This window comes from Neophocaena asiaeorientalis, unplaced genomic scaffold, assembly GCF_003031525.2.
Source record: "Neophocaena asiaeorientalis asiaeorientalis breed wild unplaced genomic scaffold, Neophocaena_asiaeorientalis_V1.1 scaffold5, whole genome shotgun sequence".
Classification (NCBI taxonomy): Eukaryota; Metazoa; Chordata; class Mammalia; order Artiodactyla; family Phocoenidae; genus Neophocaena; species Neophocaena asiaeorientalis.
This window is the reverse complement of record NW_020174698.1, coordinates 3,759,671-3,787,072: the sequence shown is the minus strand read 5'-3', so window position 1 is coordinate 3,787,072 and position 27,402 is coordinate 3,759,671. Positions and strand designations below refer to the sequence as shown.

The 27,402-nt window shown below is 38.2% G+C and overlaps 1 protein-coding gene and 1 pseudogene across 1 annotated transcript in view; one reads left to right on the top strand and one right to left on the bottom strand.

Annotated features, from left to right (window-relative positions):
• The window catches only part of EYA4 (EYA transcriptional coactivator and phosphatase 4), a 229,912-nt gene that overhangs the window by 191,093 nt on the left and 11,417 nt on the right, over positions 1–27,402 (top strand). Inside the window, exons 12-15 of the mRNA XM_024759051.1 lie at positions 593–676; positions 19,577–19,666; positions 25,443–25,501; positions 25,609–25,769. Coding sequence (XP_024614819.1) covers positions 593–676; positions 19,577–19,666; positions 25,443–25,501; positions 25,609–25,769 — 394 coding nt within the window. The remainder of the gene's footprint in view (positions 1–592; positions 677–19,576; positions 19,667–25,442; positions 25,502–25,608; positions 25,770–27,402) is intronic.
• On the bottom strand, positions 23,453–25,395 carry LOC112409171 (10 kDa heat shock protein, mitochondrial pseudogene; annotated as a pseudogene).

The following is a 27,402-nucleotide window of genomic DNA, read 5'->3' as shown; positions in this document are numbered from 1 at the left end:
ATTGCCACATGGACTGTCAGCCACCATTGCCACAAACTGGAAGTTTGTCTACTGCAGTCAAAACCCTGAACTTTGTGTGAAATCTTCTAATTTCAGTAATTTGAAACCGTTCAAAACACTGTGCAGGCCAAACAACCCATCTTATGACTTAATCTGACCCAAGGGTCCACACGTCACAATTTCTATTTAGGGATTGTTCATTGATTCTTTAAAATATTTTTTAAAATATAATTCTTTGCATGGATTACAAAACTTCATGAATTCATGAGACATAAAATTTTATAAGAGCACACTTCTATGATAAAGTCCAAACGTGCCTTTTGGGTATTAACTGCAAGTACATATTTGAATGAATGCATTCAGATTAGGACATCACATTTTTAAGCCTTATTATTTTTGTCACTCTTGTTCCTCAGGTTTTACAGGGGTTAGATTTGACAGATTTGGAGGAAAAATTAATGGAGTAGCATAGATTTCCATATAATAGTATCAAGATTATATCCAAAAATAAAGTGAGAGGTCTTCTACTTGTAAAGAGATTTCTGTTTCCTTAGAACTTGATGATTCTTCGATATTTATCTTTTTTCTCCAGCGTGTGTTTGTGTGGGACTTGGATGAAACCATCATTGTTTTCCACTCACTGCTCACGGGATCTTATGCCCAGAAGTATGGCAAGGTAAGAAATCAAGAAATTTTACCCCAAGACACCTTGTTAGAATTTTATTTTAAATAAAATCAAAAGCCATTTAAAAATACCTTGTAGTGTTTTTATTGCAGTCTGTCAAGTCTGCTCTTAATTATTTATTTCCAGTGGCTCATTGTTCTTTAATGTGAACTGGCAAATTTTACAGAACTTAATTAGAAATCATATTCTTTTTCCTTTCTTCATAATAACTTTGAATTTTCTACATGAAAAACCAAGCTTATTACCCTCACATAATTATTTTAGAAAATGTTTTTGTAAATTGAAATGGACTTTAAACATTATAATACATATATTATTGTCTAATAGGGGAACCTTAAGAAATTGTTTGGATTAATTTGTCGCACCAAATGTTGCTATAGAATGCCATTTGAAATAAGGAAGTAATCTTTTGTCTGACAGATCCTTTGCATTTATAAATATAAGTATTTTTGGGTAACTTTGAGGAAGCATATTATAGAGACTGGGACTAATACCCCGTCACACGTACAAATCCAGAGGCAGATGTTCTCATTACTTTCCTTTGTCTCTTGCCATTATTTTCATAGTCAGTTTGCTTCTTGTAACAGTGTCGTTATACACGTGTGTGAGTCTGATTCAAAGAGTGATGCACCTGCAACAGGTTTTTCAGCTAGAAACACAGTTGTAGAGGCCATTTGCGTCTTTGATTCTGTAGGACTCACAGTCTAACCAGAGTCAATTCACAACATGTTGGCCTGCCTTCAATTACTGTATTCAAAGTTGTATCTGACTTTGGTTCCTTTTCATGTGACACTTACAGAAGTGTCTCCCTTCATCTTTATAGTGTCACATTATTTCATAGGGCCTCACGTTAGCTCAACATGCAGTTTTTAACATCTTCTAGACTAGTTGTGATGAGCTAATTGCACTCAAGCATTTCCTCCTAAGTTGCGCTCTTGGTGAATTTGCATTGCATGTGATTCTTAGTATAAGTAATGAAAGTTGCTAAACATATGAAAGGTAACAATTTTATTTAGTGACCATTCAGAAAAAGGAGTCTTAGCTCCTTTATCACAATCATCATCATCTAAAACAGTGATCTCCAAAGCAGGATGTATGCGTATGTGCCAGATATACACAAGGTGCTTCACTGAGATAAGGAGAGAAAATAACACATTTATACCCTGCAATTTCTATCCTTATCTGTTTCAGTACATGTAAATGATTATAACTTAAAGAATATGTATATAATTTATAAATAAATTAACTACATAAATTGGTGGCACACACTCAAAATTCTATTACTGATAGAGCATACAGTCTAAAAAGTTTCCAGATAATAATCTAAAGCATTTTCTTCTGAAATAATTTTGGCTTATGTGGAATACACAGTAATCCTATTGAACTGATTACAGTATTTTTGTGCAAATTTTCATATTAGATAAATGTTTAAAATAAACAGCCTAACTTGAACACACAAATCCAAATAAAAGTTCCCTTCAAAATAGTCACCATTGGAGGCTATACCTAAGTATCCATGTTGCTTCCATGATGCCAGATCAGTGGTGGGACTCATCTTTCGGAATTACCTTTAGATTTTTAAAATATTTCCTGACTTCAAATCTTCATCCTTTTGTGGTAATTGGGATATTTAGAAGTAAAAGGATGATTTGATTTGAACCCGAGATGATAAATAAAGAGCATGGTCAAATACGCCTAGAGCCTGTGCTCTGCAACAAGAGAAGCCACCGCAATGAGAAACTGCGCACTGCAAGAGTAGCTCCCACTTGCCGCAACTAGAGAAAAGCCTGTGCACAGCAACAAAGATCCAATGCAGCCAAAAAAAAAAAGTAACCTAAAAAAATAAAATGCATGATAAATCTTACCAAATTGCTAGTAGGGGTATTACTTCCCTGTCATATATATATATATATACACATTTTTTTTTCCCTTTTCGTCAAAAATATCTTAAAGTTTCTACCATCCCAGAACTGAGCACGGCCTTCTATTTGGGATATGAAGGGGTACCAGTAAAGAAACAGAGGGGTGGTAAACCATCAAAAAACAACATCAAATAATGAAGCTGCTTTTCTTGAGTGACTGATAAACTGGCTCTAAGAGCAATTCCAAAAGCAAAGGTCTCCTACTTCCCTCAGCAGTGGTGCATCACCTCCCAGGATGGCCACCTGGTCATGCAGCATTCATCTCACAAACAAGTTCCGTTATTTTCAAGTACTGTCAAAAAGCTTTGTTCGCATAGAAAAGAGAGACATTCTCTATGCCTACAGAGGCTTAACACAGCCGAGCTTGCAGAAACGGTGGGAAAAGTGAGGGGAAGAAGGAAACTAATGTTTATTTAATGCCCACGATGTGCCAGCATTAAGCGTCACAACAATTTTAAGGGGTGGGTTCTTCTCCCCAATCTGTACGTGAGGAAACGTGCTCAGAGAGGGAATAAGATGTGTGCAGTCACACAGCTAGTCAGTGGTAGTGATGACTCTTGGGGCCCTGGACTCTTTGACCTCAAAGCCCATGTCGTTTCTGCTTATAGAACATCACATGGCGTAGACGATTAAGCTAACATGAACACAATATACAAGTGACATTTCCTGAAAGGAATAAGGGCAATTACTGAGGTACTGTGAAGGCAGTTGTGAGAGTTCTCCTTTAAGTTGGAATGATTCTAAGTATCTTCTTGTAGACAATTGGGATAGTTTTCCATCAAAAGGGAAAACTTAAGAAATGTTCAGTGAAATAGAGTGTGGTAGACAGATACCAGTACCTCATGGTGGTGCAGAATCGGAATAGGATCAGAGGCACTGTTGGCAGGGTGTGGGGAAGATAAGCCTACATTTCTAGAACACCTACCATGTGGTAGCACCCGTGTTTGGCATTTCACAAGCAGTAGGGATGGGGGAGAAGGACAAGAGCCTTCGAGTCAGAGAAACCTAACTTTGAAAACCCAGTGCGGACGCTTACAGTCTTCTGACCTTGGGCAAATTACTTAATTCTTCCGTCTCCATTTCTGTAACATGGGAATAATACTATCTGTAGTGAAGGAGAAGTAAAGAGACTACCATGTTTAATAGCTTAGCAGAACACTTGGCGTGAACTAACGCTCACAAAAAGTGTAACTGTGATTAGTCACTTTCACAAATGTTATCCAACTTAACTCTTATAATTACTCTACTGTAACGTATTGTGATCCACGTTCTGTGGATGAGGAAACCTGGGTTATTGGAGTTTAAGAAACTTGACCAAGGTTGAAAAGTGATAAATGCTGGTACGAGTATTGGAAACCAGGTCATTCTCATAACAAAGCTTTGTCCTTAATACTATTCTCTGCTACCGGAAGGGGGCCTGCTGGAGTTGACCATGTTGAATAATGGTTTCCTCCAGGAAATTAAAAGAAATTAAAGGGAAAATATTTTTAAGCTCTATTTTTTTCTAATCAAAATGAAAATTCCTTTATTGAGTTGCATGAAAAACAATTTAGATGACCATGTTTATTGAATTATTATTTAAAGTAATTTGATCATTGACTTTTTTCTTAATGTCAATAAGGAAATTGGTGTTGCCTTTTAGCTAGTAAGACATTAATATTTTGGCATGTTAAGAAGTGACTAAATAAAGGATGTTGTTATATGAGGCCCATCTTGCGAAGCTGGGGACCACATGTAGCTCAGGGGTCATTTGAAGGGGACAGAGAGGGTATTGGGTAGTTGCAGCTTCACCACACACACACCATAAATAAACTAGAGCCCCAAGGACAACTGTGTTCATCCAACAGATATTTACTTAGCACAGGTACACATGCTTCCTGCTCTCATGGAGCTTACAGGCAAACAAGGTAACTTCAGATTATGGTAACTGCTCTGAAGACAATAAAACTAGGTCAGACGCAGAGTGACTGGGTGGGTGACTGGGGAGAGATGACATTGATGCTGACACCTGAATTACAAGAAGGAGCTAGCTGTGCAGATTAGGGGGGAGAGGAGTGTGGAGGGGACCGTTCCAGGCAGAGGACGTAGAAGGGCTCTGGGCAGGAGCAATCGTCCAGTGTTCCGGGAATATAAAGGAGCAGTGTGGCTGGAAGGTTGTAAACAAAGGAGAGTAACGCAAGGTAACACAAGGCAAAAACAGAGAGACAGGCAGGGGGCCGCATCAGGTCCAGTGTCTGCCGTAAGGCATTTGGAATTTATTCTAGGTGCAGTGGAAGTTGTTGTAGGGTTTAGGTTGAATGGGGACCTGGTGGTTTAAGATCGGCTGCTGCGTGGAGAAAGGAGTTTAGAGGAAGAAGACCGTTTAGGAGACTGCTGCCTGGAGAAAGGCTTCTTGAGCTTGAATGTGAGTCCCTGACCCTCAGGGATTGTAAAACCCAGAGTTTCTGATTCTGTAGGTCTGAGGCAGGGCCTGAGATTTCACCTTTGGAATAAATTTTCAATAAAGCTGATGGACCATGCTTTGGGAACCGCTAGAAAAGAGCATTTCCCCAACATTTTTCTTGGGAAAGCGAGTTCCAAGGTATGTTAATTGATAGTCTTTGTGGAAAAAAAAAAAGAACCGTGGCCAAATAAATTTGAGGAATACTTGAATTTTATGGCCATTCAGTATATGTTATCATCTTAAAGGTCCTGAGATGTTTTACAGTTAAGAATCCTTTGCAACCATGTTTAATTCCTCCATTCCCAAGTGTCTAAGTAATGACCTTGAGGACCGACTGAAATGAGGTCTTTCTGGTGATCAGTTGACAATTCAGAAGGACTTTGCCAATAGCGAAAGTGACCAGGGCCATTATTTCTGCTGAGGAAAAAAAAGACCCCTGTACTACGTAAAATTTATCTAATCTTGAAATTCTTAATGTCTTCAGTCCTTTTAATTTCTCGGATCAGTCTTGTTTCCACCATGTGCACTTTCAGAGTGTAAAAGTTTTGTATAACATAGTGATTTTTCTGTTCTTTTAACCAGAGGATCTTTTGTGTTCGTAGTATATCACGCTGAGTATCTTTATATAAAACATATAAGGGCAGATCTGCTCTAGGTGAAATGTAGAAGTTGGGGGACTGGAGACATCCCATTTCCCTCACGTAGACAATCCCTTCCCCCATGGTTCTCAGTCACCCCAGAAAGGTTTCCTGAGTCCTGAGGGTTGCTCAGAACACGTTCTGTAGGGCAGTAATCCAGCTGAAGGAGCACCAAACTAGAGGTTAGGAGGAAGTCCTGTGCCTAGATGTACCTTAAGCTACTCATTTAACCTCTGAGCCTCTTTTCACATCTAAACATGGTTATAATCCATTTCCTTCCTGGAGTTACCGGATGGATTAAATGATATAATGTAAAAAAATATATATAAAAGTAGCACTTAGCTCTGAAAACTATCATCCATGTCCTGTAGCGGAGAAATTTAATGCACTATTTCCCCCAAAAGGGGAAATGACAAAGGCAGAAATTTCCAGACATGCAGAAGGTCAGTGTTTGCACAAAGTGGTACTGCAGTGGCCTGAAACATAGTGAGCTGAGAACTGGAAATATAAGCGCCAGTGGTGTAAAATCATGACCTGCCATGACCACACCTACCTACCTATCTACCTATTTTTCTCTCTCTTCCCCACCTCCAACCCTGGTAAAAACAAACAAACAAGCAAATAAGTAAGTAAGTACCATTTTTGAGCTCTTGCTATGTGCCTGGCACTTTTCTGAGTGGCCTGTTAAATGCATTACTATCTCCTTTGCTTTCACCACCACCCTATGTGATTGGTACCACGTCACACAGCTCGCAAGTGGTTTGGCCAGCCGGAACCCACGTCTCTTCCACCTGCTCAGGATCTCTGCACTCTTTTGGCCTCATGTCTTTCCCCACCACCTACCAAAATAAAATTCATGGAACATAATAATTTAGGAATGCCATTTTTACTCATAAATTGCTCTGCGTAACTAACTTTTGTGTTTTAATTAAAAGAAACCTTTAGAAAAATCCTGCTTCAGTTTATAAATAAATAATATTATGAATTTTCCAAGGATCTTCCTAATATGTGATCACTTTGGACCCTGTTCAGTTGTCAACACAACATGTTCTTTTCCCAAGCAGAACTATTCCTGGATATTTACCGTGATGGCAAATGAGGGATGTCAGTATTTGAGTTCTGCTGCCTGTGGAGCTGGTGACGGGCTTTGCAGCTGAGCACCAGCTGGCATGTACACCTTTCAGCACTGCACAGCTCTAAAGCAGGAGTTTATAAATTTGGCAGGACGCAGACCAGGAATCATCCATCATCTGTTAGAGTTTATGAAGATTATCTCTATTCCCTGATTAATTGTATATAGTATTTTACCTGATAAGTTGCAGTAATTCCTCTTTGTTAGAAGGAGGAGTGAAAGAAGCTAAATAAATTGTGCTTTAGGGATCTGGTTTATTTTGAAGCATTAATGTGTCATGTGCTATGAGGCCATGATTCTCTAAAAGTCATTCCACAGGAAGGATGCAAAGGAAATAGCCCAAGTCAGGTAAAAGACTGAAGGAAAAGTGAACAGTTATATTGCGAAACTGAAATCCAAGCTCCCAAAACTACTTGCTCATTTTAGACAACATCTTATATAAAAGGAGCACTGGAGAAATGATATGTTCATCAGGATAAATCCACTGGTTACTTTTATATTAAACAATCTACACACACTTATGTGGAAAGGCTTCTGAAACAGCACAAGCTATATTTTAAATGATGAGATTGTCATGAAGATAAGTACTGACTTATGTGTATGTCACCTAAGGAGAAGCAACATGATTTGCTAGAATGTGGTTAGAATGAATCAAGTGTTGGAACCATGGATTGGAGGCCACTCTGATGGCAGCATGCAGGTGACCACCCCTCTGGGCATAATGGCTAGAGCATTCTGAATTTGGAGGGAGAAGGGACCTGAGCTTAAATTCTATCTCCACTTCCTACTATGCATGTGACCTGGGGTAGTTTATTTAGTCTTTGTGAGCCTCAGTTACCTTTTATATAAAATGGGGAGAATAATAACTTCATAATTTGATTAGAAGGGTTAAATGAGTCAGTGCATTAAAACTCGGCACATTACCTACCACAGAGCAAACATTCAATGAGTGTAACCCGTTTTATTTGGTTCCAAGGAAATCTGAATGTTGAGAAACTGAATTGGGGGGAAACTGGGTGTTTTATCCAAAAATGTATGTGTTGTTTCATCTCATAATGTGAGATACTCAGCTCAATGTTGTAGAGAAGAGCGTGACTAGAGAGGGATCATGGCACATATAAATTGAATGAATGAGGAATTTACAAGTCTCAAAAACTTTAGTGATAGAGAACAGACTTGTGGTTGCCAAGGGGGAGAGGGGGCGGGGAGGGATGGATTTGGAGTTTGGGACTAGCAGATGCAAACTATTATATATAGTATGGATAAACAACAAGATCCTATTGTATAGCACAGGGATCTATATTCAATATCCTGTAATAAACCATAATGGAAAAGAAAAATAAAGTGAAAAAAATGTTAGTGTTTTTCATGGTTGCTCATAGTATATGTGTTTAAGGGCACACATGCGTGTGCATGTAAACATAGTATAGTTGACCCTTGAACAGTGCGGGGGGTCAGGGGTGCCGACCCCCCATGAAGTCAAAAATCTGAGTAACTTTTGACACCTTAAAAACTTAACTGCCAATAGGCTGCTGTTGACTGGGAGCCTTAATGATAACGTAAATGGTTACCACGAATTTTGCATGTTGATGTATTATATACCGTATTCTTACAATAAAGTAAGCTAGAGAAAAGAAAATGTTATTATGAAAGTCATAAGTAAGAGGAAGTACATTTACAGTACTGTACTGTATTTATCAATACCATAAGTTTGTCATCTGTTTATAAGGTGAATTGTCTGTCAGTACCTATGTCAGTATTGTCGTACATGGTATAAAACACTGTAGATGTGATACACGTTACTAACACTAGACATCAAAAATGAAAAGATAATGTGAAAAATAAATTCATATTTATTTACAGACATAACGATTCATGTACTGATAACAAAGCAGCGATGTGATTGCTTTATGGTAGCCTAAGTGTCATCGATATGGTTGCTTCACAGTAGCCTAACCTATACACTGATGAATGAGTCATTGTAAAATTTTTATGACACACAGTACTACAGTCATATTCTTAATACAGTATTGGAGACACAGTCACATTAAAACAAACAAACAAACAAACACTTACCTGTGACGATAGGCTGATATGCAGTTTCTCCAGTTAATAGAGAGGGGCGTACTGTACAGTAATGTAATTCTTTGAAAGCAAAGTTATAAAACAGTAAGAAAACTAACACATTATTAATTTTTATGATATATCGCTCACCTTATGCACACGTAAGGATAAGCTGTTCACTTCAATACAAGTCTTTGCACACGATGTTCTACAAGACAAAAACGTAGGCAATGGTGATTATGGGACAGAAATGTGTCATACAGTTCTTGCCATACAGTTATTAGATTTTCACACGAAGACATTCAACACACAGACACAACAGCTAAGGTTATTAACTGTCTGTCATGATGATTACTCTTCATTTAGTGGAAGTGGATCGTCATAAAATTCTTCATCCTCGGCCTCTTTACAATGAGTAGGCTGAGGACAAGGGAGAAGAGGAGGGGTTGGTCTTGCTGTCTCACCAGGCGGCAGAGGTGGAAGCGATGGTGGAGGTGGAAGGGGAAGCAGGAGAGGCAGGCACACTCAGTGTAACGTTATGGAAATACAGCACAATTTCTGTCTGACTTTTTTTGCTTTTTCGTTTTTCTAAAAATGTTTCTATATGGTACCAATCTTTCCATCGTTTGCTTTAGTTTCAGCGCCCATATCATAGAAGGGTCCATGTCTTAAAAGAGATCAAAAGCAGTTTTGAATAATCAGAACCTTCTGCCAGACTGCCTAATGTCATTTTGTTTCCTGGCGCTCCTTCTTCTATGTCTTCTTCCTCGTTGTCTGGCACTGGTTCAGATGCACTCATCTCCATCAGTTTGTCCCCTGTTAATTTTTCTGATGTGGTGTCTGTTAGCTCTTGAATTTCTCCAAGATCTCTATCTTGAAACCCTTCGCCCTCACCTCTCTTTGCCGTATCCACCATCTCTTTCATGATTTTCTTGATTGGCTCTGTCGTAAATCCTGTGACGTCATGCACAACATCTGGACACAAGTTTCCCCAGCAGGCATTTATTGTTTCTGGCTTGATGGCTTTCAGGGTTTTTTCTATACCAGTGATGGCATTTTCAATGGCATAATCCTTTCAGACATTCATGATGTTCTCTATTGAGGTTCTCTTCCATAGCATTGACAATCCTTTCCATAGAGTACCATATATTATGAGCCTTAAAGGGCCGTATGACCCCCCCGCTCCCCGTTCTGGAGACTGAATTAGAGATGTTGTGTTTGGGAACAAGTAGACCACTTTACAGTGCCTTCAGTGTTGAACTCATGGGGTTCTGGGTAGCCAGGGTCGTAGTCCAATATCAGAAGGACTCTAAAAGGCATTCCCTTACTAACAAGGTACTTCCTGACTTCAGGGACAAAGCCTCAGTAGAACCAATCCAGAAAAAGTGTTCTCATTGTCAGGCCTTCTTTTTGTACAATCAGAAGACTGGCAGCTGGTGTTTATCCTTTCCCTTCAAGGCTTGGGGTTAGCAGCTTTATATATAAGGGCGATCTGGATCATAAACCTGACTGCATTTGCACAAAACGGTAGTATTAGACTGTCCCTTCCTGCCTTAAATCCTGCTGCTAGCTTCTCTTCCTTATTAACAAATGTCCTTGGTGACATTTGTTTTTCCAGAATAGGGCAGTTTCGTCTGCAGTAAAAACCTGTTCAGCAGATATTCTTTCTCCCCAATGATTTTCTTAATGGTGTCTGGGAACACATCTGCTGCCTCTTGGTGTGTGAAGCTGCTTCTCCTGTTATCATGACATTTTTTAAGCCAAACCTCTTTCTTAAATTATCAGACCATCTTTGCCAACATTAATTTCTCCAGCTTTAGCTCCTTCACCTTCCTTTTGCTTTAAGTTGTCATTTAATGACTTCACTTTTTCTCAAATCATATTAGAATCTACATGTATGCCTTTCTTGTAGTAATCCTGAACCCACATCAAAGCTGGATTTTCCACGTGAGATAAAAAGGTATTTCTGAAAAAGAGCAAGGTTTCGAGCCTGCTGGTGTAACTGCAGCGATGGCTTCATGAATCTCCTTTTCTTCTTTACAATGGTCTTTACGCTGGATTTACTTATCTTGAGATGGAGGGCAACCACAGCTGAAGAACTTAAGCTATGGTACATATCAAGTAATTAAACTTTTTTTTTTTTTGTCATGTCAGGATTTTCTCTGCTTCTTGGGAGCACTTCTAGCATCACTAGGGGCACTCGTCTGGGTCCCCTGGTGTTATTTCAGGTTTATGGTATTGCAGTAAACAACGCAAAATGCGCGAGAGCTGCAAGAGATCACTTTTTACTGCAAAGTGCAGTTTACTGGAGAAATGAACTGCTCACGAGGAGTTGATTAGCCTCACTTGGCATTTAAGCGGATACTTGTAACACTTGAGCTCACTGAAATAGTAACAGGAGGTGGCTATGAAATTACTACAGTAGTACAATATGGACTACAGTTAATTTTTTCAGTTATGATTTAATCCTGCATTTAATCCTGTTTGTATACATTTCTCTTGACTGTGAACAGTGCCGTGAACAGTCTGTGTGTGCATAGGTTTTGATCAGTTTTAACTTTTTAATAGATTTGTGTGTATCTTATGGTATTAAATGATAAAATAGACTAGTATCTCTATATATTTTATGCATTCATGATATACCTAATTTAATTTTTTTTTCAATATTTCTAGGCTATGTGGTTGGTCTGGGAGTTTTTTTCAAATTATCGCAAATCTCCAAAAAATGTTCCAGCATATTTATTGAAAAAGAATTCCGCATATAAATGGACCAACAAGGTTCAAACCTATGTTGTTCAAGGGTCACTTGTACATATGTATGTAAAAGTAAAGCTAAATCAAAGACAGTGACACTTCTCAAACTCTCATAGGGAGTTTGAGAGACAGTGAAACTTGAAATTAATGTACAAGAAAGATAAGTGGTTATTCATTTCTTAAAAGCACAAACTTCTGGAGGCACCTTTTATAACCTCCCTGAAGTTTCAATCTCCGTTTATGATCTTCACTTATGAACGTTCAATCTCACTCTGTATGACAGTCTCTAGTAAGTCAGAAAGAGAAAAATAAATATCGTATATTACCACATACATGTGGAATCTAGAAAAATGGTACAGATTAACCAGTTTGCAAGGCAGAAATAGAGACACAGATTTAGAGAACAAACGTATGGACACCAAGGGGTTGTAGGGGGTGGTGGTGGTGGTGGGATGAATTGGGCGATTGGGATTGACATGTATACACTGATGTGCATAAAATAGATAACTAATAAGAACCTGCTGTATAGCACAGGGAACTCTACTTCACTTTGCTGTACAGTAGAAACTAACACAACATTGTAAAACACCTATACCTCAACAACAACAAAAAAATAAATAAATTTTAAAAAAGCATTCCATCTCACATCTTGGGTGTTGGAGGGAGGCAGATTACATTATTACCTTGCCTTGAATTTCCATAACTCATCATTAACTTGTCTTTTTCGAAATTCATGTCTCACTTATCTTTTCTACAGTCTTCCTCTAATATACCACCCACCTTTCTCCAAGTCCTGAGGCCTCAATTGGGTGGGTTCATTTGCCATCTCTGTCACTTTTCTTTCAGTCCTATGCTTTCTAGCTCATCCTTCCATGGTCATTCTCACCATTCTCTTTTCTTCTCCCTTTCCATCCGCTTGCTATGCTATACTATTATATATTGTATAATATAAATATGATACTTTACTAGTTTTTATTTTTAAAAGTATTTATGATATATTATGGGCTGGAAGCAAGTTCCATCAATCCATAATCTCTACGATAGCAGTAGTATAGCATAGCAACTACAGTTGTAGCATATTACTATTGCTATAATTCCCCTTGAAGTATATTTAATCTGTTATTAGTTTAATAAATGTGGGTGAGCATTATTCATTGGATTCTATACTGATCGAAACAGTAGAAGCTGGCAGTGGTAGGTAAGCTGTGTGATGTCCCCTTCATGACTTCTGATTACTTAATTTGACTACTGTTCAGTTGCAAATACATCAAATACTTGGATTTTGAACAAATCCTTTTAATCCAGAGGAAAAATTAACTAGTTTTACACCCTTACCTGCTCCCTAGAAGGTTGTTGGCTACATGACTAAGAAAAGAGGCACCATGGGTCCTCTGGTCCTTGAAGTTAAGTCCACAGATGATCTTTATGGAGGTGAAGGTGGGGCAATTCACTCTTACTCATAACTGTGAGCTATTTCCAGGGAAGCCTAATTCCCAAGAAATTATACTGAGTCACCATGCTCCTCAGTAATCAGACTGATTCAGGTCATAAGAGTCTTTTGGAAGCGTCTCAGAGGCTTAACTCCTGGGAAACCAGAAGGCCATGCCAGCTCTGGTGTTCCCTAACCATCCCAGACCTTCAGGAGAGCTCTTAGACCAGTGCTTTATAAATATTAACATGCATACGAGTCACCAGGCAATCTGGTTAAACTGTATCTTCTGCTTCAGTAGATCTCCGGGGTAGGGTCTGTGATCTGCCTTTCTAACAAGCTCCTAACTCAGTGCTGCTGGTCTGTGAGCCACACTTTGAGTAGAAAGATCTTAATCACTGATTCTCGGTCTTGTGTACATTAGAATCACTGGAGAGCTTTGAAATTACTGATGCATGAGTCCCACCTCAGAGAATACCTGATTTAATTGGTACAGGGTGTGGCCTGGGCAGCAGGATTTTTTAAAGCTCCCCAGGTGCTTCTCATATGTGGTCAAGTTCAGGAGCCTCTGCCTCAGACGTCATCATCCCAACCCTGGATGACGCTGTCACCCCGCTTTTGCATAAAGTCTCATCATCTTTATGCCTCTTTTTCTCCATCAGGCTCACCTTGAAAAAAACAAGACAAATCAAAAAAACCCTGTCCAACACTCTACCTGTACCTCAACGGCTGAACGTGGCCACAAATCTCAAGTGGGTCCCAGCACACCTGGGCTAACTCTTCCAGCTGATTATTTCAAACCTTCTCTCCCCTCAGCCCTTCAAAGCCCCCTCTCAATTCTGCACAAAACTCTTCCTCCATCACTTAAAGAAGAAAAAAAAAGCAAACTGGAAGAATCACTTTATCTTTGCACCATAACTGTATTCTCTTCCTGCTCTCTGCACCCCCATTCATGCCCTGGATCCAGGCCCTCTCACTTACCCAGTGAATCTCCTCCCAAAAAGACCGCTTTCATTCGTGAATCCCCAGTGTCCCACTTTTTCGGATTATTCCCATCACTCTTTTACATATCGTGGTAGTCCCATCACCAGAAAAGCCTCTTGAGCCGTTTTCCAGTCACTGCTCTCTCTCTCTGCTCTTCCCTCACTTGCCGGTCCTACAACTCTCTTCAAGTCTGAGAAATGACCTTCTTGCCAAATTCATGGTTTATCTTCCTGGGGTCTCTCTCACTTGTATTTGACCCAGTTAATCACTCCCTCTTTCTTAAAATCCTTGGTCCATTTCACGTCTCTCACCTGGGTCACTGTGCCTCACACGCTCCCGTACACATTTTTCTCACTGTCGCCTCTGTGTATGTTCCCTATCGCCATGGCTGTGCATGGCTAGTCCCCTCCCTTTTCTCAGGTCTCTTATCCTCCACTGTCACCTCCTAAGAAAGGCTTTCCCTTCACTTCCTTTCAATAAGCCATCACCACCCATCCCCATAGCCTTCTGTGTCTGCTGACTGATTTTTTTTCCCACCACCTAGAATACTACATATTTCCTTGTTTTTTGTCCATGTATTCATCAGAGGGCTCATCCAGTAATAGTATAAACCCCACAAGGGCAGGGAGTTTGCTTATTTAATTTTCTGCTCTCTGCCCAGAATTTGATCATGTCTGACACATAGTAGACACTCAATAAATACATGAAAGTTCCTAAAACCCTTCTCCAATTCCCCCTGAGAGCGCTTAAGCCCACTGCCTGTCCATTACAGACAAACAACTCAATTGTAAAATTTCCCTTCTGATTCACGACTGAATGTCATGGCATTTCTTGTCGCTGATTAAAAGAGTTTAGGTATTCTAACAAACCCACTAGCTATTTCCACCTTGGTTCGTGGAGCTAGTTTGTCTTTCTTTTCCTGTAGTGAATTTGCACATCTTCTGCCTCTGTGTGCACGTGTCCACAAATATGATTCAGGTCCCAAGGGAGTAACTGTTCCAAGAGCTTGAGTTCTTAAAAAAAAAGTCCCCCATTTCTTTAAAAATACATAATTGCTGCCTCTCCTGAAATATTTTTACAGTGTGTCCCTAGAGGAGGAATTCCAGCTGATGGCCCAGTGCAGGGCAGAGGCCCATAGACAGACTGTCTGGCTCCAATTTATGCTCTGCGCTTACATGGCTAATAGGCATTAATATTTTGATATAGAGAAGTGCTGTCCTTGATCCTGACTTGGTTATACACTGATCACATCCGGCTGAAAAGCACACAGTTAAGGGCCAAGAGCTACTCATTTTCTTCATCTCCCCTCTGTCTCTGTTTCTGTCTCTGTATCTCTTGTCTGTCTCTCTCTCTCCCCAACAAATGTCTTGGGAATAGTTTCAGTATTTTCATAGAACGCTACACAGAGTCAATTTAAATTGGCAGAGGTTCAGTTTGCCCCATATGAAACTCTGCTGTAGGCACTTTGAACCGATTGGAACTGTTATGCATGTATAATATGTATCAGAGCTACCACAAAACCCTGTTACTCACTTTATTATCCCACTTCTCCCCTCTATCCAAGTTTTCACTGTCACTTCATTGCAGACCCTAAACTCAACACTCACTACAGTTAAACTGAGGAAAGGCAGTAACCCTTGATTCGTAAGGTGCCCATAATTCTACAAACATCTAATGAAAATGAGCAAACATCTCTGTATAAAAGTTGGCTTCAATCCAGAAGTATGTTTAATTCTCAAATGCCTGATAAAGCCGTGGGATTGCAGGCTGTGGCAGCTCCTGCCCGGTGCTCTGCAAGGGAGAGGGTGTCCAACATGACAGCGACACCCACCAACTTCCTGCCCATCTTTCTTGGATTCTTAAATCTGGGGGTTCTTTAGCTGGAAAATGGGGTGCTGGAATCTTGCTTACTTAGAATTAGCTATCCCAGTGACTTAGTAAACTGGAAAAAGAAAAAAAAAGTAAAACCAGATATTTGAAAGTAAGCCCTCACCTGATGTTCTCTTAGAAACAAGATCAGCACCTCTTACAAGCACGGCTTTCCTTGGCTTGTGGCATGGCTCTTCCTAGCCCGTCTGTGTCAAGCCTTCGGCATAGGTGACAAAACACCTCCCTTTCAACGGGCCTTAGCAAAATACAGCCAGTTCACACTCAGGCAAACCTCAAACTGAAACGTCCCCGGTTAACCAATGAAGTTTTGCCAAAATGCTTACTAAGTCCTGGCTCTAGGAGCCTGTGTGATGTGGAATCGCCAAGCTCGAGAAACAGATAACTGCCCCTTCCTTTGCCGTGGAGTTGCATTCCAGTGGGGTGCTCAAAAACAGTTTTCATCATGTCATACGCTATGCTTCTTTGTTAGAGAATTCTTGTTGATTTTCTAAAAATTATGTTTGTTTGCGTGCCTCTCAGATGCACAAAATGCATTCTTCATGGTTTTTCCTATCACTGCTTAGGTAGCATAGAGAGCTACGTGCTACAGAAGCGTGGCATCGGTGAAAGTAACAATCAAAAAGAAACAGTACGTTTTCTCCCATCCCTGTAAATCTGATCTGTAAATGCAAAGAATGTGAGGCATGAACATAAGAAATTGAAGAATTTTATCTAAAACTTGAAAAAGAAAAATTGGCATATCATATGATAAGACTTTAACCAATCTAGTCTCAAGAAGGAAAACCTTTTATAGAAGACATTTCTGAACCCCCATCTGAAATATATATCTTTAGGGCAGTAATCATCAGAAACATAACAGAGTCCTGTGGAGCTCAGTTTTATTGTCTTGCATCAGTGAACATTCCTCAAAAGCATAGAGCATCACTAATGGAATTATATGTTTTCATGCTATAATTACATTTGATTTTTCCTGATATTTCTGTAGGCTTTTTGTTCATGGTTCCATGACTAGATGGAATATTTACAAGTTTTCTGTGTCCTCAGCCTATTCAAACCCCCCACCCCCATAACAAAGAGAGAGGGAGTCTAGAAATAGGAATTTTTTACAGGAAGAAGACACATGTATATTTTTAAATTTTTTTACCTCCAGAGATTTTCTTTCAGCAACAGCAACAAAAACATAAACAACAACAAAGAGAAATAAGAAAAAAGAATTTTATATTTGAAGAAAACAGAACAAGAGATCCCTCTGAGTTTTGAAGCTCCTTGAGACACAAAATGGGCACTTCATATTTTTGTTTTCATTCTTGAATGAATACTTGTTGGATAAAATGTAATTTATTTGATCTTTGGGTGCGTTGCTCCAAATGATCCTGTCACTGGAAGACAGATGAATCTAGCATAGAGTCATACTGACCAGAGGACGTAACACCGAGATGCCATCAAATATGTGAACGAGGGCTTCCCTGGTGGCACAGTGGTTGAGAGTCTGCCTGCCGATACAGGGGACACAGGTTCATGCCCCGGTCCGGGAAGATCCCACATGCCACAGAGCGGCTGGGCCCGTGAGCCATGGCCGCTGGGCCTGCGCGTCCGGAGCCTCTGCTCCGCAGCGGGAGAGGCCACAGCAGTGAGAGGCCCGCATACTGCAAAAAAAATAAATAATAAAAATTTTAAAAGTATGTGAACCGTGAGTCTCTGTTTTTGAGAAGAGAGAATGTCTAGCTATGAAATCCACAGAAATCTCCAAGAAAGAGACGTAAACAGTTGGAAAATTATGTTGACACCCAACATACTATGATTGTCCTCTCATCTTCTCCCACATCAAGTCTTAGCTTTGCTCAACATCTCTGTGACCCTCTCCTCTCTCTCCTTCTCAGCACTCAGTTCCTATTCTGTAGGTTTTCATCACTACAGAATATGAGGCTGACATTCACTTCAAACATGGTTACACTCTAAGGTTTCCCCCCTCAAAGCATTATGGAAGTACAGAGGGAAAAAATTGGTGGTTGCCGTATAGGTGTGGCATAAAGAGGGTCTTCTTGCAAAATCGAGGAAGTTCGGGGGTGTTTATGAATACTGCTTGACCTGACCTGGGTTGCATATTCTTATCATAAATTGAAGTAACGTCAGCATTACATTTCCCCAAGTTTAAATACATTTCTTGAAATGCCATTTATTAGAACATTGAAAACACAAGTTTGGTTCTCTCTCCTCACATCCCTACAGTCTGGCTCCTGGCCCAGCCACTCAACCCAAATCACCCTCTAAGGTCTTCCAAAATAACTTCTCAGCCAAAACCAATAGTATCCGTCTAGATCTGTCAGCCTTGTTTGAAACCATTTTCTCCTCCCTGCCAACACCCATTCTGGTCTCAAATTCTGAGGATTTGTCCCTTCCAGGTTTCCTCTTTTCTCATCTCCAGAGTCACATCCAGAGCTGTTCTCCTTTAGAGATACTCCAACTCTGATCATTTTAAACACAAGGTTTGTGCATGACTTATTTCCCTAGCCCTAAAATAAAGGTCTTACTTTTAAAAATAAAGTCTTACACCTCTCTCTTCCAGGCTTTCAACTGTAATTAACTGTGATAAAGTACCAACTCTGGTCTTCATTCTCAACTCCTTGCTGCTGTGTAATCTCTTAGTTTCTATAAAGAAAAATTAAGTCACTTTGACTTTTTACTAATCCCCTTACTTTCATTAGACTTCTAGATGTATATATTTTATTTTTATACATTTCTATATTATATTTACTCAATTAATGTTCCTTTAGCCATACTCCACCCTTCCCTCTTCATCGCTAGTCAAATGCAGGTTAGATCAGAGTCTACACATATTCAGATAAATATTGCCTGTTGATCAAAATACAATTAATAATGAAGTTAGAGCTGCCCTGCCAGCTCTTTCTATCCCATCTCCAGACGATATCGTCTGCTCTCGTCCTACAAACATCCAATGGACCTACTTTTCTCTCTTTTCTACTTATTTGTTGTCATTCTTAAAAGGACGTCCTTTTCTCTTGGTAACAGATCTGCTCCATTCTTCAGTGTCCCATCCAAGTACCTTTCTCCAAAGGACTTTCCATGGAGTATATGTAAACTGGGTCCTGTGAACTAGCTTGCTTCCTTCCTCCTCCACTCATGAATGTATAGCTTTATGTGAAAATGTATCTAAGTCATTTTTCTGTGCATATAAAGTCCTGTAAATTCACAGATGTAGCAGTATATTTAATATGTTGTAGATAACCCTTTAGAAAGGCACCTTTTCTGATAATTGGGAAATCTTTTGCATCTTAGGTTAAAAACCCAAACAGGGCTTGCCTGGTGGTGCAGTGGTTGAGAGTCCACCTGCCGGTGCAGGGGACACGGGTTCGTGCCCCGGTCCGGGAAGATCCCGCATGCCGCGGAGCGGCTGGGCCCGTGAGCCATGACCACAGAGCCTGTGCGTCCGGAGCCTGTGCTCCGCAATGGGAGAGGCCACAACAGTGAGAGGCCTGCGTACTGCAAAAAAAAAAAAAAAAAACCCAAACAGTCTCCACCTCCTTACCCCCTACAGGCATATGCACTTAAGATAATTTTAATAATAACTGTGGTTACTGAAAATTTACTTCATTATATGTGCATTTCCTTTTCAGGATCCCCCCATGGCTGTAACCCTTGGACTCCGAATGGAGGAGATGATTTTTAATCTTGCTGATACACATTTATTTTTTAATGATTTAGAGGTAAGAATTTACAGAGCTAAGAATAGTTGTATCAAACTATTAAAACTCTTATATGGTTTCTATATATGCAGATAACCTCAAGAAAACCAGAAAGGTAGAAATTTAGCTCAAGAGAACAGTAAAGTTCCTGTCAAGGGGAGACATTGTATATGCAAATATAAACAAAAGTGAAATTGTGTTAATGAATGATACATACTTACTGGTGCATATTTAGAACAAAAAGTGTCTCTAAAAAGGAGGTCTGCTTTGATGTCTCATACCATACACCCCTGTCCACTACTCCTGGTCCTTTTGGTGTCTCAGCCACAATTCATTCCATCTTTGTATCAGCATTAGCTTTTCCAGGTTACTAACCAGGATGCAATTTAGGTTAATCACTGCCCAGTAGTTAGTCACAGATACTGTTCCTGGTTCTAGCGTGGATCATTAATTTAAAAAAATTTTTTATTGGAGTATAGTTGATTTACAATGTTGTGTTAGTTTCAGGTGTACACCAAGGTGGTCAGTTATACTTATACATATAGCCACTCTTTTTTAGATTCTTTTCCATATAGGTCATTACAGAGCATTGAGTAGAGTTCCCTGTGCTATACAGCAGGTCCTTATTAGTTATCTATTTTATACATAGTAGTGTGTATATGTCAGTCCCAATCTCCCAATTTATCCCTCCCCGCCCTTATCCTCTGGTAACCATAAGTTTGTTCTCTACATCCGTGAATCTACTTCTGTTTTGTAACTATAGATAATCTGAAACCTAATTCTAGACATTATCATTCCCTATTTCTTCCCCTTCTGGATAAAACCATGCAAGAGCTATTTACATAGCACTTCTGACTGGTTTGATTGCACTTATTTTCTTAATTCATCTTTCCATTTCCAACCTCAAATGAAGAGAAAGTAAAAGCAAAAACAACAAACTAAAAGAACCCAAGAAAAAATAGCCTCAGGATAGCTAAATAAGTACTGTAATAAGGTATATAATATGGGTGCTAATGATCTGAGTTAGTAGGCATTCAGATGATAAAATCAGAAATAACTGAGTAACTTGGGCACTGGACAGAAGTTCTTCTCTGTCAAGAACAACTATGCTGAAATAGATTTCTCTTTCTTTTTTTAAATGACCCATTCAAATTGATTTTTTATCCCATGATTTCACAATGAAATTAAAGTGTTTATCTATAATCACATTATGAGTGAAGATGGGGATTATTATTACTGAATCTGCTCCTTGTGTTTGACATTTTATATTGGGCTTTCCATTAGTTAATTAACAAACTTTTGGAATAAATATGTTTATCACATTATTTTTGTAGAGAAGAAACTGTAGGGCTCACCAGCATAAAAATCATGTCTAAGGCTACCTGCTAAGTGATAGAACTGGGATTTGAAACTCTGGAGTTTGTCTGGCTCCAGAACACATACCCTGTCCCCATACCATGCTGAAATTAACAGACATGTGCAAGGAAAGTAAGCCAAGTTAGTGCTTTGAATAAGTTTTTTTTCAATTGACAAGGTCTTAAACCCAGTTTTAGTTGCATCTGAGGCATGAGTAAAAGATGTGTTGTTCAGTATATCCCATAAACGTATGTGTTGGAAACCTGTGTAATAGCATTTTCTTTCTTGTTCTCTCTGCAGTGAGTCACTGTTTTTACTGGATAATAAAATTTAAATTCTGTTTAAAGAGGTTTTATTTTTTTCTTTAAGAGACACTATGAAAGATCAGTATTCTTGGGCAAGTCTTCCAGTTTTAGATAATAAGAAGTAATAATCACCTCTCTAAAACCTGATTTAAATTAATCTTACTACTTATTACTGTCTACTGTATAGAATGATTTTATATATACACAATAATAGGAAACACACTTTAATCTTTTGAGAACTTGAATTTTTTATACATATATGGTGATAATTTTTTAGGTTGATTTTTCTGTTGGGTAAAATGGACGAGTCTCATTCTAAAAAGAATTCTAAGATTATTACTCCTCTCAAGCCTGTAAAACACACAAAAAAGAAGTTTGATATGGTTTTATCCAAGTTTTACAGTTTTATTTCATTTCATTTATTATTTTTACTAGAAATAAATGAAATAAATGACTCTAGGTTTTAGTGGCACATTAGAAGCCAGATGGAATAAATTTACCATCCAACTTCTAACAGAACACTAAAGTGAGAACATATGATGAATTTGAATATAACTTTATATTGATGATGATGAATTTGAATATACCTTTAGAAAGTTTGATGTGAATATTGGCATATCAGAAGCATGTGGTCAGCTATGGTGCTTTAAGAATTTTTATTTTGGATTTGATACTGTATAAAATATATCTTTCAAATACCCAACAGGATCTCAGGTAGAAATAGTAACTGAGAAAATACTGGTATTGACTTTCTCGTCTATGATTATAGCTTTTTAGTTGTGCTTTAGAATGTGATAAAAATTCCATTTTACTCAAACACTAAAACTTAGTATCCAACAATAATGTACTAGATCAATGAAACGATTTAGTCTCTGCATATAAATTGATTGAGTTCTCAGATGTGCACACACCCACGTGCACACACATCCAGGTGCCCAAGGAAACTCAGAGGTTTATACTAACTTAGGTGAGATAAACAAACAGTAAAACTAAAAAATCTAAGCAATAGCTTTCAAGATCATTCAGTACAGTTACATACATATCCACTACACTTCCGTATCTGATTTTGAAACTTTACTTTCTCCCAGTTTTTTATTTCAGTAAACCTCTTATAAGCAAAGATTGTCATGAGCTTCATAACTGGTATTAAGCTATGTCTGCTTCTACTGACAAAGAGAATTCCTCAAGAGAATAACTTCGTTAGCCTATTATGTGATTTCCCCTTGTGTATTTAATCTCTCAGGGTTTCTTTTCTTAACCTAAAAATCTAATTTGAGACTCAAATCCTTCAGTAGATACTGCAACATATGTAGTAGCAGCTGCTCTCACATAATTCCTTAAAAGATACAAATTTAAATCCTCTTAATAGATACTTCACTACATCCTGTCCAACTGCAGAGAAGGCAAATGCTCACACCGCTGTCCCTAAGAAGTGAATACTCTCTGTTTAAATAAAAGCTTATTTCAGTTAAAATAACTTCCAGAAGAGAAGGCACCAGGGAGTTTGGGCTAACAAAAGTGAAAGAAGACTGCTATGGATTATAACTGATACAGATCAGTGACAACTTTGCGGTCACCTTATAAGACAAAATTAAAGAATTTAAGATTAGTGTCAGAATTATTCCAAATGTTTGAGTTCTTTCACTGAAGTTTGTTAAAGCCAAAGCATGACACTGTTTTTACTATTTTGTGTTTTGTCAAAATGTTTCTTATAAAGTTCCTCTGAGTGAACACTAATTGAAGAACAATTATTTAGATTTTTCTAAAAATGTAAGTGATTGAAGTTCAGGTTTCTTTCACTGGACTGTAATCCTTGGGCAATGGTCCAGAGTCAACAAGCATAGTTAACTAGACATAAATTTAAAGAGAAGTTCCATTTGGAAAAACCTCAAATATAACTTCAAATATGGAACTCACGGTCCAATAAGTTTGATATACTGATGTCCTCAGGAGTAAAAAGTAAATTTGGGGGCAAAATGTACAAATTAATCATATGAGTTAATACTTGAAATGTCAGAGGAATTTCTATAAAAATTAGATGGGAGGATATTAAATACAGAAATTACTTGTAATTCATAAGATCCCCCTTTTTTAATATCATTAGTTTATTATAAAATTATGGAAATGTTTTACATGATAAAAGATTTCAGAACCTCAGGGGAATCAGCAGCTTCGCATGGTTCTGTTTCAATAGTGGTTTAATTTGGTCTTCATCCTTACCAAGAACGTCACCAACTCAAGAAATAATCCTTGTCATCGAGAACTACTTTGCTGCCTCAGTGTTCTGGAAGAACTTTTATTTTCAACTTTCATACTAACTAGTTAAATCTCTTCACCCTTTCCTTTAGAACCCAATCCAAGAGCTACTATGGTTGCTTGCAATACTTTTCCCTGAGAATTTTCTGGAAGCATAATACCTTCTTTGGTTAAAGTTTGGGCTGTGCTCCTTTCAACAAACAGTCAAAATGGGGAAGAACCTCTCTAAATGCCTCTCCTGTAGCCTCAGCCCATACTCTGTTCTCTTGCCTTCCCCTCCAATCTTAATATAAATATCCTCTTACAGTCCTTACCATCTAGAATATTATTATTTTTATCACCTAACTTTATGTTAGAAAATTTAAATGATTGTGGTAATTCTGTCATGAACTACATTTGTTTAGAGTTCTGCCATTCATTCAAACAAAGAAGCGTTGAGTGGTTACTTCTTGCCAGAGAGTGCCTTAAGTGTGGGTATAGCATATCTGGGAGACCCAAACACCCCCCTCAGGGAGCTTCCAGTCAGATTAACTTTTTGAGGATCTTCCTTACTTATGAATATATTTATTCAAAAATTACTAAACCTATAATTTATGTACATAATATGAACCTTTAAAATTAGTTTACCTGGATTTTCAAGTTATGTACTAAAATTGTATTGACTGAGCTACTCACTAAGTTTTATATTTTAAAAGAAACCTGAGCCAACTAATTCATCCTCAGACTGCAACAAGATCTAATATACTCAGTGTGGAAAGCTAGAGATAAAATATTAAATATTTCACCATCAGATACTTCCAAGTCCTATAATGATTATAAATAGTAGCTGAAAAGTCTTTAGTATGGCATCTTATTTTCAAACTTAATGATTTTTCAGAATTGATTTTGAATGATGAACACTTAATATATATAATCAGACTCTGTGAGTTTGACTGTAATTATCTGAGGGGAAAAAATGAGGCCCAAAAGGCTAAACCATACTTACTCTGAGGTTAGTAAACTAGTTATTGAAACGCCCTACTGAAATTCCACCTTCACGTCATGTACTATTTCACTGGAACTATGCAGATTATTTGAAGATAGAAGAGGACTCTTAGAACAGCAAAGAAGAAATGAATTCTTTTCCAGAAAAGTTACCATTTGTTCTGAGTACACTATAACTTAGGTCAAGTATGTGGGCGTATGTACCTAAAGTTTATTTTCCTTTGAATCTGTAGCACATTGGAGTTGGTAAATCTTCATTACTCCCTTTTACTTTCAGTATTCTTTTCAGTTGAAAGACTTAAAATAACCGCAAAAATTGTCAGCTTCTATAGTTATTAGCTTTTTGCTGGTTGAAAGACCAGGACTTTTAAAACAACATTAGCATAATTCTTTTCATGGTGTCACTGGCCCAGCAAAAAGGAAGTCCTAGAAATTTAACAGAACACCATAATCATCAAGCCCCTCTGTTGCTGCTCCAAAAATAATAAATAATAGTAACCACTGAGGTGTTCAGCCCAAACAAGTTTTGAGTATCTTCAGATTAGCTTTGCTTTCATACTTAAGTATGCTTAACAGAAATGGTGGAAAGTGATCACCAGTGATTATTGTAAAGATTCAAGAGAATTCCTTATCAATAATTTTAAGATTAAAATTATTTTTGTATTTGCTCTAAAGAAACTCACATGCCGTATGTTTTCAGGCCCCTTTTAAGGTCCTCTTCTGGATTTAGATCTTACAGAGTAGAAACGGTGCCATTTCCCAGCATGAGAGGGCGGGATGGGTGGGCAAATGCTGCCCTCTTCTGGCCGTGGGCTGATCAGGTGGAAAGATGGAAAAAGCTTCAAACATGGTGACAAGCATCATTTGAAAAACGGCTCTTCCAATGTTTTTAACAGGAGTGTGATCAAGTTCACATAGATGATGTTTCCTCTGATGATAATGGGCAAGACTTAAGGTAAGCCATGCCTTTCAGTATGCTCTTTCCTACAGAAATTCAGCTGTGAAGTTTTGCACATGTAATTATTTCTTTTATTTCTTTTTAATGTATTTTGGGTGTTGCAGTACCTACAGTTTTGCAACTGATGGCTTCCATGCAGCTGCAAGTAGTGCAAACCTTTGTTTGCCAACAGGTGTAAGAGGAGGGGTTGACTGGATGAGGAAGTTGGCTTTTCGTTACAGAAGAGTAAAAGAATTATACAACACCTACAAGAACAATGTGGGAGGTATGTGTGGCTTTTACAATTTAATAAAGATACTGCAGATAGAGGTTCAATTTAAACTGTAGTTTCAAGTTTCATATTAGGGACTATCCTTCTGTAAGATAAATTACCAAGAGCTCATGCTGGACGACAGTGAGCCAGAAATTTTAATTTCTTAGAGTTAGTGGGGCAAGAAAAATCTAACTGCAAAATAAAACGTGCAGCACTGTCAAAGGAATTGGGAATTCTTTGTGCCCAGATGTTTGGTCAAGATTAATTGCAGGGCAGAAATAGAGACACAGATGTAGAGAACAAACGTATGGACACCAAGGGGGGAAAGGGGGGGGCGGGATGAACTGGGAGATTGGGATTGACATGTATGCACTGATGTGTATAAAATGGATGACTAATAAGAACCTGCTGTATAAAAAAATAAATTGAATTAAATTTTTTAAAAAAGATTAATAGCAGGACATTTATTTTGCCCTTCCTCAAATGGGACGGTCTCAGTGAAAACCAGACAAAGGAACTGATACAGGCTGTGGAAAGAAGATCTGTCTAAACACAAGAGCCCTAGTCAGTGAAGCAGAATTGTTAGCAATCATTACCTTTCTGGAATGCTATCAAAAATAAATGCAAACTGTGCTTTATGTCATTTTGAAGACTTCAGCAAGTTAACTTTATCCTGTCAAAAACTGCATATTATCTGACAGTATATCTTTGCCATGTATAGTGTTAACTATATCATAGTTTTTATAAATTCAAATACTCTGTAGGTAGTATCTAAACCATTTTGTACTCATTCATATATTACAGGTGATATCAAAACCTGTGACATCAAAACTTAGATCTTGGATGTGCTTCTTGGTATAATAAACCTTGATCGTCTTTATTATTAGGATCAATTTTAGGGCAACAAGATCGTAGGATTAGTTATGAGGTCACTTAAGATTCTTCTCTCAGGGCTTTTTGTTTGTTTCTCTTTTTAAAGAAAAGAGGGATGGTTGAGGAGTATAAACCAGAATCTAAAATTGAAATAAGACAGCTAAATATATATTTGTGCATGCTATACATGTGTATATTTACATATATGTCATAGAATACAATATAGTAAATAAAGTTTTCATCTATAAGGTATATACTACACCATACACATCTTAAGGTTGGCTGTGTGTCTATTGGCCTTGTATCCAGCTAGCTTGAAGCACATAATAGATGCTCAATAGATGTTCAGTAACTACAAGAGAACCAGAACATGTAGTAGAACCATAGACAGTAATAATGTTAGAACCAAACCGGAGCTTAGATATGGAAGATCTTCATTTCCAAATGAGAAATAGTCTCCTGCAGGCTACTAACCTGCCCATGCGTTTAGGCAGGCAACTTAGGTTTTGTAATTCACTCTAACACTCTATACAAGACATTTCTGTAAAATCAAATAAATAGGTATTCTATTTAAAAGCAATTGAGGGTAATAACTTTAACTTTAAGACAAATATCCCTTTGGGAAGTCTGAATTAACTTTTATCATTCAGGCATGTTATTATTTCCCTCTTAAAGGGTATTATTAAAATTATTTTAAAATTAACAAGATTACTAGTAAATAATCGTATAGCTTAAAAAGTTTAAACAATGAGATATTAATCCATTTTTTGTG